This window comes from Thunnus albacares, chromosome 18 (genome assembly GCF_914725855.1).
Source record: "Thunnus albacares chromosome 18, fThuAlb1.1, whole genome shotgun sequence".
Taxonomy (NCBI): Eukaryota; Metazoa; Chordata; class Actinopteri; order Scombriformes; family Scombridae; genus Thunnus; species Thunnus albacares.
The window spans coordinates 27627439-27641507 of NC_058123.1; the positions used below are offsets into that span (position 1 = coordinate 27627439).

The 14069-nt window shown below is 38.7% G+C and overlaps 1 protein-coding gene and 1 long non-coding RNA gene across 3 annotated transcripts; one reads left to right on the forward strand and one right to left on the reverse strand.

The window, feature by feature from the left end:
- The first annotated feature begins 2735 nt into the window (after positions 1-2735).
- Positions 2736-5003, forward strand: LOC122968910. Its single transcript, XR_006398910.1, has 2 exons — positions 2736-4477; positions 4510-5003. It is a non-coding gene; the product is annotated as an uncharacterized LOC122968910 (long non-coding RNA).
- june (JunE proto-oncogene, AP-1 transcription factor subunit) lies at positions 4876-12220 on the reverse strand. Of its 2 annotated transcripts, none has more exons than XM_044334437.1 (2): positions 12186-12220; positions 4876-8108 (listed from the first exon to the last, which is right to left on the reverse strand). In XM_044334437.1, exon 2 carries the CDS (start codon positions 7946-7948, stop codon positions 6893-6895), a length of 1056 nt encoding a protein of 351 aa, XP_044190372.1. In that variant the 5' UTR covers positions 7949-8108; positions 12186-12220; the 3' UTR covers positions 4876-6892. The 2 variants fall into 2 exon arrangements, with proteins under 2 accessions (XP_044190372.1, XP_044190373.1); XM_044334438.1 differs by lacking the exon at positions 12186-12220 and adding an exon at positions 9679-12164.
- Positions 12221-14069: the final 1849 nt, after the last annotated feature.

The window sequence follows — 14069 nt, forward strand, 5'->3', positions numbered from 1 at the left end:
GAAAAAAAACCCATGTCAAATACCAGCGCGCAGGTCGGTTACATTGCTATCTCAGTCTCTCTCCTCTGCTCCGCTGTTATGTCTATCAGCAGGTTTCAACGAGGGGAGTCACATCCACCTGCTACATGACGCACATTTCCTAATTTGGACATCACTCCCAGAGTTGGGGGTGCTCCCCAGAGATAAAGCTGAGCTACTGATACACATGAAATGCTCCCAAGGGAACACCTCATGAACACTTATTGTAACACTTATTTAATTTTCTAAAATTAAAAGCATAATAAAAACAGAAACAGGATTTTTAAGCCTCTTTCCACTTTTATTCAAATACAAATACAAATAATATTGTTGCCTCAACAAATACAGATACAAATACAAATACTGGACCTTCTGCACATCCCTAGTAAGTTGCGTACTGGACCACTGTTTGTTCCAAACTAGTTGTGGTTGTGATGTCACAAACCCTGCTTGTAGGCAAACCCCTTAAACTGAGATTTAAGGTGAGCACAGAGAAACTTTACCCATTCCGCAGATAAATGTGAAAAAAACCTAACACATACATCATTCTGCATGGTGAAACATCTTGTCGAAAGGCCTGGATCTGGCCTCTGAGTGACACTGCAGACAATCAGAGACTTCCTGAATGGGAGGAGGATCTACCATCTGAGAACATGGAAGTATTTTCCAGGAGATGAGCAGCTTATAGGAGGCAGGTTAGGACTTACTTATGGAACAGGGTCACAGATTTATATTGAAATCTGCAATGACATTGTTACTTTAGCTATCAAATTGTCCTTGTATTTTGATGTGGGCTTTATTATTTTTTATTTATTTTAAATTGTGGTGATGTGTTTTGGATTTCATGATTGTATTGTTTAGTTTTTATGTTGAATGTCTTGTGGTTTTGTTTATGTTTCTTTGTCTTTTAATATATTTTAACCATGTTGGAAATAAGTTTTTTCACTTTACCATGTTATCCCTTGGATTTTTGTTTTTGTGTCTGTAATCCACAAATAAATCATATCATATCAAGCTCAAACATCCAACTGAAGGAACAAGAAGAAATGTTTTTGAGTGGAGAGGGACTTTAAAACGCATAAGTTACATGAACTGTGTTTATGAGTTTCTGTAGAATCTCCTGATGAGTGTGAGTTCCTTTTTCACTGAAACTGAGACACGAGGACTGTCATCACCTTATTGTCTCATAGCTAATCATCATTTTTTTTTAGCTATGAGGAACACGTTAACACGAAGCAGAAAACTCCAGATAATGTGTCAATTTGAAATATCAATAGAACAATAGAGCCAAATGTGTCCAACATTTCTGCCATAATGTTTGCAGATGACACAACATTGAGTCTTTCCCACTCAAAAACCTCACTCTGTATACAGAGTGGTTCAAAGCAGAAACATTGTCATTAAACATTAAAAAATAATAAACCCCTCATTATTTTGTGATAAAACAACACAATGCAAAATAGGCTATATCACAGTTCTCACTTGTGAATGATGAATTGCCTTCAGTCTCTAAATGCATCAGAATCATGACAAGACCTTGATTTGAAAAGAGAGATCATGTGCAAAAGTTACAAAATCTATTGGTATTGCCTAATTAGGGAAGTAAGGTACTTGTTTTTGTTTTTTTGTTTGTTTCCACACCCTTTATCATTCTTTCAGTCTCACAGTGCACTGTGAGACTGAAGTTTCATCCCCAAAAATGCTTACACTGTATCACCTTCTTTTCTGGAAACTCACTTTCTTACAATGTATGATATGAATATTTTCCAAATATGTACTTTTATATACAATAAATAGTTCATATAGGGAAATCTTCCAGATCATATCATGACCTATTATCAAACTAATTGCACTCCTACTTCAGGTTCAACTGAAGGGAAACTGTTTTTTTGTTTGTTTGTTTTTTGTCTACTACAGCAGTATATCTCTTAAATCACTTGTCCTGTGTTCTCCTTTGAGAAAAAAATCTGAAACCAAAATGGAGAAATTCATATTTAAATTCTTTGGTTTCATGATGGCGCCCCCTAGTTTTACATTATTTCAATGAAATGTTGTTCCATCATCTGCTTACATAGTTGGAGTCCTTATTTCCATACAGCAAATCAAATCTCATGTAAAATAATAACATGTTGTTCTGTCATAGGCAGTGCAGACAGTCACACTGAGCCTGATAGCATCCTGCTACACAACACAAGAGCCACAGACTCTGAACAACAACCCACATTAGGTTTCCTGCTAAAGTCTTCTTCTTATCTTACTTAAAAACATGAGCACACATCTTGTCCTGCAGCTTAGCTTGTTGAACAAGCCACCAAACAAACATTCACCAGGAAAAAGTGCATTGCTAACATCAGTTAGCAGGCTAGTTAGCTAATTAGCTGCTCAGCTGCAGCATATTAAACAGCATGTAAACATACCTGCAAATGTAACTCCGGTCCAGTTAGATGCTGGTTTGGTTGCTGCTCTTCAAAATCCACATTAGTGACACGCTACCTGTCCATGACTTGTAGCTACAGTAGTTTGTTACATATGGTGCAACACCAGTATCCCCTCCCACATTAGACACTTAATAATATAAGTGATGGGGGACAAAATCCATAGTCGTCCCTCTGTGCAAAAATGTATTCAAAAGTTTATCTGAAACTAATATGAAGCTACAGCATCCAGATGAGTCAAATCAAGTAGATATCTTTCAACATTACAGTCTTTTTAGTGCAAAAGTCCTTCTTTTTGTTACTATACTTCCACCGCAGCTCAACAGGGAAACACTATCTGAGGAAACACAAAGAGGGAACTGATGCTAAAAAGCCTCATATAATCATCAGATACACTTTTAAATGCATTTTTGTTCAAAATGACTGTGCAGACACACTGTGGATTTTGGCCCTATTTTGGCCCCTATCACTTAACTAAAATTATAATAATGCCTAAATAGCTTCTTATAAAAATGTCAAAACCCTAATGGAGATCCGCTGGTTTGAGGATTCCATCAGGCTTCATCCCCATGATTCTGTGAAGTGTCTCCTTTTACAGTAAAAACAGAAATAGGAAGCCTTCTAATAAGGCTCTTTCTTTGGATCCTTAAGAGGAAGTGTGTGACCCACTTAGTAATTACAGTAATCCCCAAATTTCTCAATGCGAAACCAACATCTGTTCTATCATAACAGTTTCAACACTGAGGTTGTTTGACTGATTTTTAATTCTGAATGTGAAATTTGTTGACATCCAACTAAAATAAATGAGTCATGTCTCAGCGAGGCATTCAGGAAACTGCATTTGAATTGAATTTTCAGAAATCAACCCAGCAGCAGCTTAATATTTCATCACTGATATATTGACACAAACATCTCAACACAGCAGAACAGTGTGAAGTCTGTATAACAAAAGATATTTATAATAAATAGGGACACAAAGTGAATTAAACATCTTGTACACACACACACACATCAGTATATTAATAACAACAATTTTTATACATTTTGTACAAAAATAGAATTATTAGAGACATCAAAAGCCTTGTTCAAGTTCGAAAAAATAAATATTTTCTTGACGCTTATCAACATTATTCTTCAAAGTCTCTTAATGTCAGACAGAAAACATGTAACTGCAAATTGTTTTCATCCTTAAGTATTAATTATCATTTAAAACTCTGATATAATGTAATGTTTTTAAGTAGTAGAGCTTTATCTTTTTGTCGCCCACAAAAAATAAATCTGATTTGTTTTCTTTCTTTTTTTTTGCAGTTATATGTTTTTCTATCTGCCAGCTTCAATATACAAACTGTAGCATGATACACACGTGCTGACTGGACAGTAAAGTCAGTGCAAAACAGAGTCCAAAAATAGAAAGGGATCATCAGCTTCAAGTTAAAAAAATGTGTGAAAATATCAATCAACCCACCACATAAACAACAACAATAAACCTGTACCAACATATTAAAGGCCCAATCTGTACATTTTATCACCACATAAATCTGAGATTTATTCACACACGTAACTTATGCTACGTAAGAACATTCTCAATAAAATGTATAGTTATCGAACAATAATGCACACTGAAAAATAAAACATATTGTGAAGTGTTTTCATTAAGCTTTGGCAACAAAGAATCCTGTTCTCTGGCTGTCAGGTGTCTGTTAAGATCATGTATGTGGACGCATCATTCGTCAACATTTTAATAATCATTCTAAATCACAGCTAAGGTATATTAAACTGCAGTAACCATAGCAACAGTACTGATGGTTCAGGCTGAGTTACAGTAAACTCACTGGGGGAAGTCTACAGTCTCCTCAAGGACCTCGGGATCTCATTCACCACAACAAGCATTATTTTCATATATATGTACACAATGCAGAGTGTGTTATTTTTCATAACTACACAAGTTGGTGGATTATCCCTCATATAACCTTCTCAAGGACCTCTACAGCCCACTCAAGGACTTCCACAGCCTCCTCAGGCACGTCTTCACAGCCTCCTCTGCAACCTTGCAGAGAAGTCCTCTGCAAGGTTGCAGAGGACTTCTAATGTCCTCAAAGATCTCAGGACCTCATCCCCTCAGTGAGCATTATTTTCACATATATATACAATCAAGAGTGCATTATTTTTCATAACTGCACAGCTTGGAGTAGATTATCCCTCATATACATTTTGATTTACATTTAAGATTACAGATTGGGCCTTCAAATTCAAGCTCATTTTCCCAGGTTGACTAGTTTATATTTATTTTCACTGTAAAAATATGTCCAATTTGTGGAGTCTTAAAGGTATTTTCTTCCTAAAGCAGGTGAAACACTTTTGATATTCCACTGAGATCAGATTTTTGTGTAATAAAAAAAAAAAAAATCAACATAGCACAAAGTGATTTTCTGTACACAAGCACCAGCAGATTTATTTTTCTGCCTTTTAGAAAGTTTTTAATCAGCGGAAGCCCATTACTGCCAGGAAGGAAAAAAATACAAATGCTCATGGCAAGTGACATTTAGTAATGGTAAGTCAAAATTGAGACTGACAAAATTAGAACTTTTTGAAAGTTGAAATAACATAATGGCAAAGTGCTAAGTCAAATCATTTCATACAAAATCAAAATTTTGACTTCTTCATGAGTATTTGATTTCAACAATGTCAATATCTTTCTCTTTTCCTAGCAGCGATGGGCTTCTCCCACATAAACCTGCAAACAAACAAACCAAATTAATTTAGTTATATGAATCATACTTTTTACAGTGTAGAAAAGGTATAGGAATAACAAGTAAACTGCATATTGTTAACATTATAATTATCAAAATAATGGGTGTTATTCAACAGTCAGATCTTATTTGCATGATGTTGCTGTGAAATAAGAATAAAGGAGATATGAAACGCTTCATGTTCACAAAAACAACCTTTTTCATCTTCATTTCTGTCCAATAATATTTCTCCTGCTGCAGAAGTCAAATACACTATTTGAAAAAGTTGAAAATATTTGAAGTTGAAAATTAAATTCTCTACCAACAGAATTTTATTCCATTTGTTGAAAGTTAAAAAAAGAAAATCAGGTATTACAACTGTGAGACTAAAACTCTCCTTAATTCTGAAACTTTTTGCAAATCAAGAACAGACAAAAAACAAAAAAAAAAAGCCAGTTTTGCACATGCCAGTTTCCAAACTCAAACCAGATATCCACATTGGCAGATCTTAAATTGAACATTTCCTCTGTCCAGATTCCAGAAAGATCCAGAGAAAGTGCAGAAAGATTCCACCGGCCAACAGCTGAAAACACCAAACAGCTGCGGGGCCGGAACAACACGACGACAGAACCTCAAACTTTAATTCATGATCAAAACACAGCTTCAAACAACACACAAATAAAACACAGAAGCACAGTTCATAACTGAGTTTAAATCTTCACTGCATGATTACCAACCAGAGCTGAGCTGTAGTTACAGTTATGTAAAGAGATTACAGTAATCAGATAACACAAATCTATTGCAGTTACTGCAAAAAGTTATCAAAGTGAGGATGTTTTTTAGCTGCATTACACTGTTGTTTTGTAGTGACATAAAAGTGATCAGATTACAGTAATGAGATTGGGGAAAAAAACTGCAGCATCAGCAATTTTAAGCAAAGTGTTACAATTATTGCAAGAAAATGTCAATTACAGTCTTCATTCTGAAACCAAAAGTAATCTGATTACTTGACAATGTTTTCCACATAAATGACATCACTGACAGCACTGATTCTGATTAACTTTTATAAGCAAACTTCTCATTATTGTTCAACTAATGAAAGATTAAGTTCACACTATAAAAATGTTCATCTTAACATGTTATTTATTCCAGATGTGAAATGTGCAATATGATGTGATATAAAAAAAGTCAGAGGTGGAAAATAATTTCACCACTTCCAGTTAAATTGATTTACTGAGATGTAATGACATCTGAAAATAAAGAAAAGTTTCATGAGCTGGAAATCTTGATTTCACCTTTTGAATGTAACGTGTCAGTTCCCACAAACACACACACACACACACACACACCTCTTTGAATGTCACACCCTGCTGCTAAACAGTCTCTTCAAATGAAATCCATCACCATCTATTCATTGTCAAAAACCCCAAATTGTCCAACGTGAGTAAAACTTTGCCCACGTCCAGGGATCCATCCTTCCTGTCTCCTCTCTAAGCCCCGCCCACTCTGGCTGGATGATTGACAGTGGTTTACGGGGAATGTCGGTTCAGTAAATCCCAATAAACAGTCCCACTGAGGCGTTACTGACACCGAGCCGCATGCTCTCTTCTTGCTCTGACCGAGAGCATGAGCGAAACGCCAAAATCATAAAAGTAAACCTCTGCCTCTCGGCTTATTTTCACATTTTTGTCCTCCTGATGTCCCGCCTCCTCAGCAGCTGGAGTCCTCGCTGCAGGTCCCGCCCCCTCCTCCTCCTCCTCCTCCAGACTTGGCGGCCGCGCCAACGGCAATCTGGCAGCCGTTGGTGACGTGACTCATGACCTTCTGTTTGAGCTGAGCGACCTGCTCCCGCAGCATGGCAGCGGTGGAGGCCAGATCCGAGTTCTGACTTTTCAGGACTTTCACCTTCTCCTCCAGTCGCGAGATCCGCTCCAGCTTCCGCTTGCGACACTTAGATGCGGCGATGCGGTTGCGGAGCTTCTTGCGCTCAGCTTTGATTCGCTCCTGCGTCTCCAGGTCGATCGGGGAGAGGGAGGGCGGGGATGTAGGGTCGCCTGACGGGTGAGGCACCTCTGGGACAGTCTGAGGGGCATCCAGACCTCGAGTGTGGGGCTGAGGGTGCCCGCCGCTGCTGTGGCCTGAGCCACCACCGTAAACCATCTGCCCCCCGGAGTACGCCATCTGGCCTGGGTTGTAGCTGCTGAGGTTGGTGTAGACGGGCATGTCACTGCCTGGCATCAGGTTCCTCTGATATGGCGCCTGCAGGGCGGTGGAGGACGAGGACGGGGACATGGGCCCACCTCCTACCAGCTGGTTCTGCTTGTGAAGGTCAGCCAGCGCTTTGACAAAGCCGTCTGCGAATCCCTCTTGCTCGTTGGTGGCCTGGTTGCGGTACATGAAGGGGTTAGCGGAGTTGTTCACGGGGCTGGTGGTGACCAGTCCCTGGTTGGACTGGATGATCAGGTGCTCCAGGTCGGGGGACGCCAGCTTCAGCAGGTTCATGTCCGCTGAGGACGCTGCCGAGGACACCGCTGCTGCCATCAGGGAGCTGTTGCCGGCGAGCCCCAGGTTGTTGTGGTTCCCGCCCCTGCCTCCTGCTGCACCACTGCCACTGCCGGGGAAGTGATGGCTGCCCGCCACTGACATGGCCTTTTTACTCATAAGCATCTTGTTTCCCGGGTAACGCTCGTATTCGACGATCTGGCTGAAGCCGGAGACGGTGGGGGAGTCATCATGGTAGAAAGGAGTCTCCATCTTGGCCGTCATTGACGAAGAGGCGTCTCAGAGGAAATCTTCACAATCAGATTAACCTGAATATCAGAGGGGATTGAAACGTTCCACTGACGTCGGCGGCTGGAGGATGACAGCAGCACAAAGAGAAGAAGAAGAGACAAAGACAAGAAGAGGAAGAAGAGGAGACGAGTCCCTGCAGGAAAACAAACAAGTCTGTGAGAAGAAGAGGAGGGTGAAGAGGGCAGAAAGATTACAGATGTGTAAACTATGAGGTCGTACGGACACCAGTCCTGCATGTGTGTGTGTGTGTGTGTACATGTGTGTTATTTTGTGTGTGAGGTGAGACTAACCGAACTCTGACAATAAATAATATTGGATAATAAAGCTGTATTTATAATATGCGCCACTGTTTTCTGTCTGTCTCTGTTAGTTGAACTCAGTCATTTAAACAATCACCAGCATTATATTAACTGAAGGTGATGAAGACTGTGAGATGTGGTTGAAGGCTGCTAAGTGGACCTGGAGATTATATTGCCAAACTACCAATCACAAGGTCAAGACTGAACTATCAAGACTCAAGGTTCTTTATTCATTGACTTATATTCTGTTTCATTTATATTTTTTATTTTTAAGAACTTTCTGCGTCTTTATTTTTCATTTTTACTACTTTACCATCACTACGTTCAACCAGCTAATGTTCCTGTAATATTCCATTAAAGATGCTATTATGATGATAGTTCTTGTAACCTTTGCAGAATTTTCCAGCTGTGTTCAAACTACTGTTATGTAAGACTGTTGCAGTACAAAGAGCAGACTGGAATCACACTTTAATTCTATTAGATAGATTTTTTTTTTTTATCCAGCATTCATCGCACTGATGTTCTGCGGACGGCAGTAACCAGTGTTCACTGATGGTTCCTTTGTGGTTGTTTTTTAAATCTGGAGAACATGACTTGGAGGTTCCTCTGACAATTTTAACATTACATTCATTTGGCAGATGATTTTATTCATAGCGACAAAGCAACATTTTTTTCTACTTATACACACATCTGGAGCCATTTAAGTGTTGAGTTTCTCGCTCAGGGACATGTTGTCATATGGATGAGGATCAAGCCAACAACCCAGACCTGCTCTACCACCTGAGCTACAGACGTTTAATATCCGAGGAACATTCTAGAAACCATTTTCATTGTTGCTGCAAATGTGTTTGTTATCATTCCACCTAATTAATTTGTTTTCTTCTTTTAACAGTGTCTTTCCTGCTGCTCTCTTGTTATTGTTGTAACTTCCTTTTGCCATTTTGTTTAACTACGTAAAGCATCTTTGAGTGCCTTTAAAAGTGCTGCATAAATAAAATGTATTATTATTATTTTATATGAACCTGGGCTATCATAACTAATACACATTTATTATTATTATCATTATTATTAGTAGTAGTAGTGGCAGTATGAATGTGTTCTTTCATCATTATGAGTGTTCAGTTTATCAGTGTATGGTGTAATAATAATCTACATGAGATCCACAGGTTAAAGGTAACTAAGTACTCTACATAAGTAGAGTTCTGGCTATCACCCCACTGATATGGAAGTTTTTGAGACCAATCTTGACTTGTGACAGTCTGAATCTGAAGATCTGAAGATGAATGAAAAATAAACTTGCCAGCAGAGGTGTGTCATATCACATCATATTGTTCATGATCATATCAGTATAAACAGCAGCAGGTTTTCAAATTTTCCATATCATGATATTAACAATATTGCAACCTGTTGACGTATTTATGTGATGACCAGCGCCGCAGCAACACACATGGCTGAAAGAGAAAGTAACAGCGACTTCTGCAGAGGCTTGATAACATGAACCTTCAGAGAGAGATCCAGTCACACAACTGTGCAGGAGAATAGATGTGTCAGTATAATACCTCATACGTTCACTTCTCAATAATTAATCAAAGCAGAACATTGCAACCCTGTGTCATAGAAATGACATTTATAATACTAATTTGTTTTCCTTATCATGTTGTGATGGGAAACTGATGGTTGCTGCTTGATTTATGATCACAGGCAATGTTTTTTTCGAGTGAAGGAAAAAAGTGCTACATTTTTGTACCACACACAAGTTTAAAGGGTGGATGGCAGGCGTACAGGACGCAGCAGGTCCTGCATGTCATTGAGTTTAGGAAACAACAGTATGGTGAAGGTTAGGAAAAGGCAGAGGTTTTGGTCGAATGTCAACAACATCGTGCTTCTCACCAGATATAATAAACACGTAATTATTGTGGCATTATATTCCTTTAAAACATGTTTGCTGTTGCAAATCGGTAGTACATAAAAATCATTTCTAGGAAACAAGCTGAGGGGAGCAAGCAGTCACCAGGTTGAAGTTAGACTGATAATCACCAGTCGGACATGTTTTACCCAAGCGGCTACAAGCACAGGTTGAAACTGAAGCCATTGTGGAAGACCCTTAAAGTGCAGTACCACTGATGGTCACTAGATGCTGCTTCCTAAAAATCCCTGGCTCCAATAGACTCCCATTCAAAAGTGTCAACTCTTTCATGAAATATTAAGTCAGTATTTTATTCAACAAGTTATTATGGTGTTAATCTCTATATGTGGGCCCTCTAGTAAGTGTGCAGATGACATTTTGGAAATTATTGCTCCGTTAATAAGATATAAAGACGAATAGTGTCTTTGATGCCATGTGGGCGTTGACTGACAGCTGTGATTGACAGTTTGCTTCCCGGTTCTGGGACTCGCGCTGAGTCAGACTATTGTCTAAGTTTAATGTTTAACTTGATAATGACAGCTAACTTGTTAGTTAGCTACTGTTAGCACAAGTGTGCACCATTCGCTGTTCCAAGTAAGCTAGCGTTAGCTTGGATCTGAGGTAGCGGGGCGTGTCTCCAGAGTGTGAAAGGCAACACCCCAAACTACTTATTTGAAGGCTCCTGGCTCCAAACGGAAAAGATGACGCTGACCGTAAACTGCAATTCACTTCAAACTGGCTCCAATGTAAACCAACGCGTGACATCACACCTTGCTGTGTCCATCTTTATATATAGTCTGTGGTTTTACTTAACACTGAGTTGAAGTCAGCTTTAAGTTAAACATTGATCAGCTCAGTCAGTACAGCAGGTGTGTATGCATCAGTGATTTTAAATATAAGAGCACAGAGCCACAGCTCTGCTCCTCTAAACCACCACATCACACTGACACACCACATCTCAACACGGCAGCCAAAAAACAGATGATACTTTTTTCATATTGTCATAAATATTGTTATTGAAAAATATCTTGCAATATCATATTATATCATATATATTATTAATATAAGTCCACATTAGCCACCTCTTACTGTCAGTGCTCTCTGCTGGACAAGCTCAGTAAATGACCTCCAGCACTGTTTCTAAATGACCTCCAACATATCTTTGGTATTTCTGTGCTGACATTTCTTGTTACTTATTGGCCAACATATACACCAATACACATATATGCAATATATAGTATCAGCCAATATATCTGCCTGACTGTTTTATCAGTCTAGTTCTAGTTCTACTTACTTTATGTCAGTATTTCCATCATTTTCTGCTGTTTTATACTTTCACTCCACTACACTTCAGATGACATAGCCTATAGTATGTACGCTTTATTCTGACAGCTGGACTTACTTTGTAGATTTAAAAAAAAAAGCATAGAAAATATATAATCCGCGACTAAAATATGATGACTAATTTTAAAATACTCAACAGAGTGTTAAACGGTTCAAATCAGCTCCTTCTCCACCAGCTACAGCAAAGTGCTGGATACATGTAATGCTACAGCAGCATAATAATAATCCAATAATAGTTCATATAATATGATACACGGGAGAATTATCATACTGTATCAGGCTCTATATGAATTAAAGGGTTCAGTATTAAACACGGCATCGTTGTTATTGCTGTTTGGAATTAAACGCTTTTCATTCATAGGGTAGATTCAAGTCAGACAGTGGAAACAGTCAGTGAAATAATCTCTCAGTATTAAAGCAGTGACAGTTTGATCTCTCTGTTCCTGTCATTTCTGCGAGACTTTATCTGATCTTCCAGCCGCTCTAAATGCATTAAAGTTCCCGGTCCAGCCGTTAACTTCAGACCGGGAGAAAGCAGCGCGACTGGATCAGCTGGATTCACAATCATCCTGACAAACTAACGAGCATCTCATCAGAAACTCTCACAACACAATACAACACATCTGAACAGTAATAATGTCTGATAATGGTTCATACTCACAGAGAGAGAAGCAGAGCGCTGCTGAACGATCCGAGAACAGACAGTGAGTCAGAGAGAGAGAGAGAGAGAGAGAGAGAGAGAGAGAGAGAGAGAGAGAGAGAGAGTCAGCCTGAACACACACACACACACACACACACACACACACACACACACACACACACACACTCCATCATTAAGTGAGTCACACTCTGACGTTTTCTGTTCATTCGCTTATTAACACATTTCTAATGAACTAATTCATTTACAAGGTCCTGTTTGAAATATTTTACCCAGTTTGCTTTCATTAACTTAAATACAAAAAGTCAACTAAATAGGCTAAATGATACTTTAATTAACGTAATACACTTAAACTGAGAATAACACAAATAAAAATACAGAATCAGAATAATAATCATCGCCATCAACATACACTATTTTTCTATTTTACCCATAAAACTAAGAAAAATAGCAAATGTAAGCCACATTAGAATTATTCTTTCATTTTCTACAAATGTTATATGGTCTTAAAAAAAACACCATATGTAATTTATGTGCAATTGTACAAAGTCCACAGGCTATTAAAATCATCATATTCCCACACAGAGGGTGTGACCTCTGTGACCTCAGTTAACACCGAAATAGCAGTTGATCAGTTGATCAGCTGATTAATGATTATTGTGTCAGATCCTGATCCTGAATCTGTTTCTGTTTCTGTTCATTCTCATTTTTAATCCAGCAAATATTAAAACAGTCTGAAGACCAACCGACAAATAACTGTGTGTGTGTGTGTGTGTGTGTGTGTGTGTGTGTGTGTGTGTGTGTGTGTGTGTGTGTAATGATAGATTAGTGTGTTTACTTTGGCTGGGGCAAAGTAATTACAGTTCTCACTGTAGGTGGAGCAGCCAACACACACACACACACACACACACACACACACACACACACACACACAGTTCAGGAGAAGATGAACTGAGTCGTCCTGCTGTGGAGGGAAACATGTTGGAGAAAATAACTGAACGAAACATACATTTGATTATAAAATAAGTTCACTATCATGATTATTACTGTAATTTGACCTGTAACTGTGATGGTGAATGCATTTGAAGCAGGTGGTGAGTGTTATTTTGGACTGACGAACATCAGAATGAACATTTTGACCAGATTCTATAAACCACACCAACAGTCTGCAGTCCTGCCAGCATCCCCTGGAGGCTGCAGTCTTCATTACAGCCTGGTGTTTTCTTCTTGTTTCTGGTGTTCCTGGCTACAGACAGTGCCTGTTTGGTTGAAAATATTCGTAATTCCTGTGTTAAGTATAAAAGATTATAAAAGAGTATTAATGCGGTTTCACACACCAGCAACAACACAGTGTATATATAGATAGAAGGAAACAACACACTGCTGCAGTTTACTGTATGTTAATATAGAAGACAGAAGTATGTGTCGGAGGTTATTGCAACAAGGCTGCTCTGTGTATCCGCCGTGGCTCAGTGGAAACCACCAGAGGCGTCATGGTACTTCAAATAGTTTAGATTGGTGGCTTTAGAAATTGTTAAATTCTATTTTCACAATAAGTGTATTTAATTAGCTTTAATAATATGGTATATAAACAAAAGTTGCTTTTCTGAATGTTTTTATTGTTTAACTCTCTTGCTTAGCTTAGCATAAAGACTGGAAACAGCTAGCCTGGCTCTCTCCAAGGGTAACAAAAATAACCTTTCACCACCTCTAAAGCTCGCTGATTAACACATCGTAACTCATTTGTTTAATCCAAACAAAAAATTAAGTGCAAACGACAAATTGTGATTTTACAAGGAGTTATGTGACAGACTTTCTTGGCCGGGTGCAGTGACTTCTTGGAGTTGCCGCCGGTTGTCTAGCAACCTGTGACAACAGTGACAACAA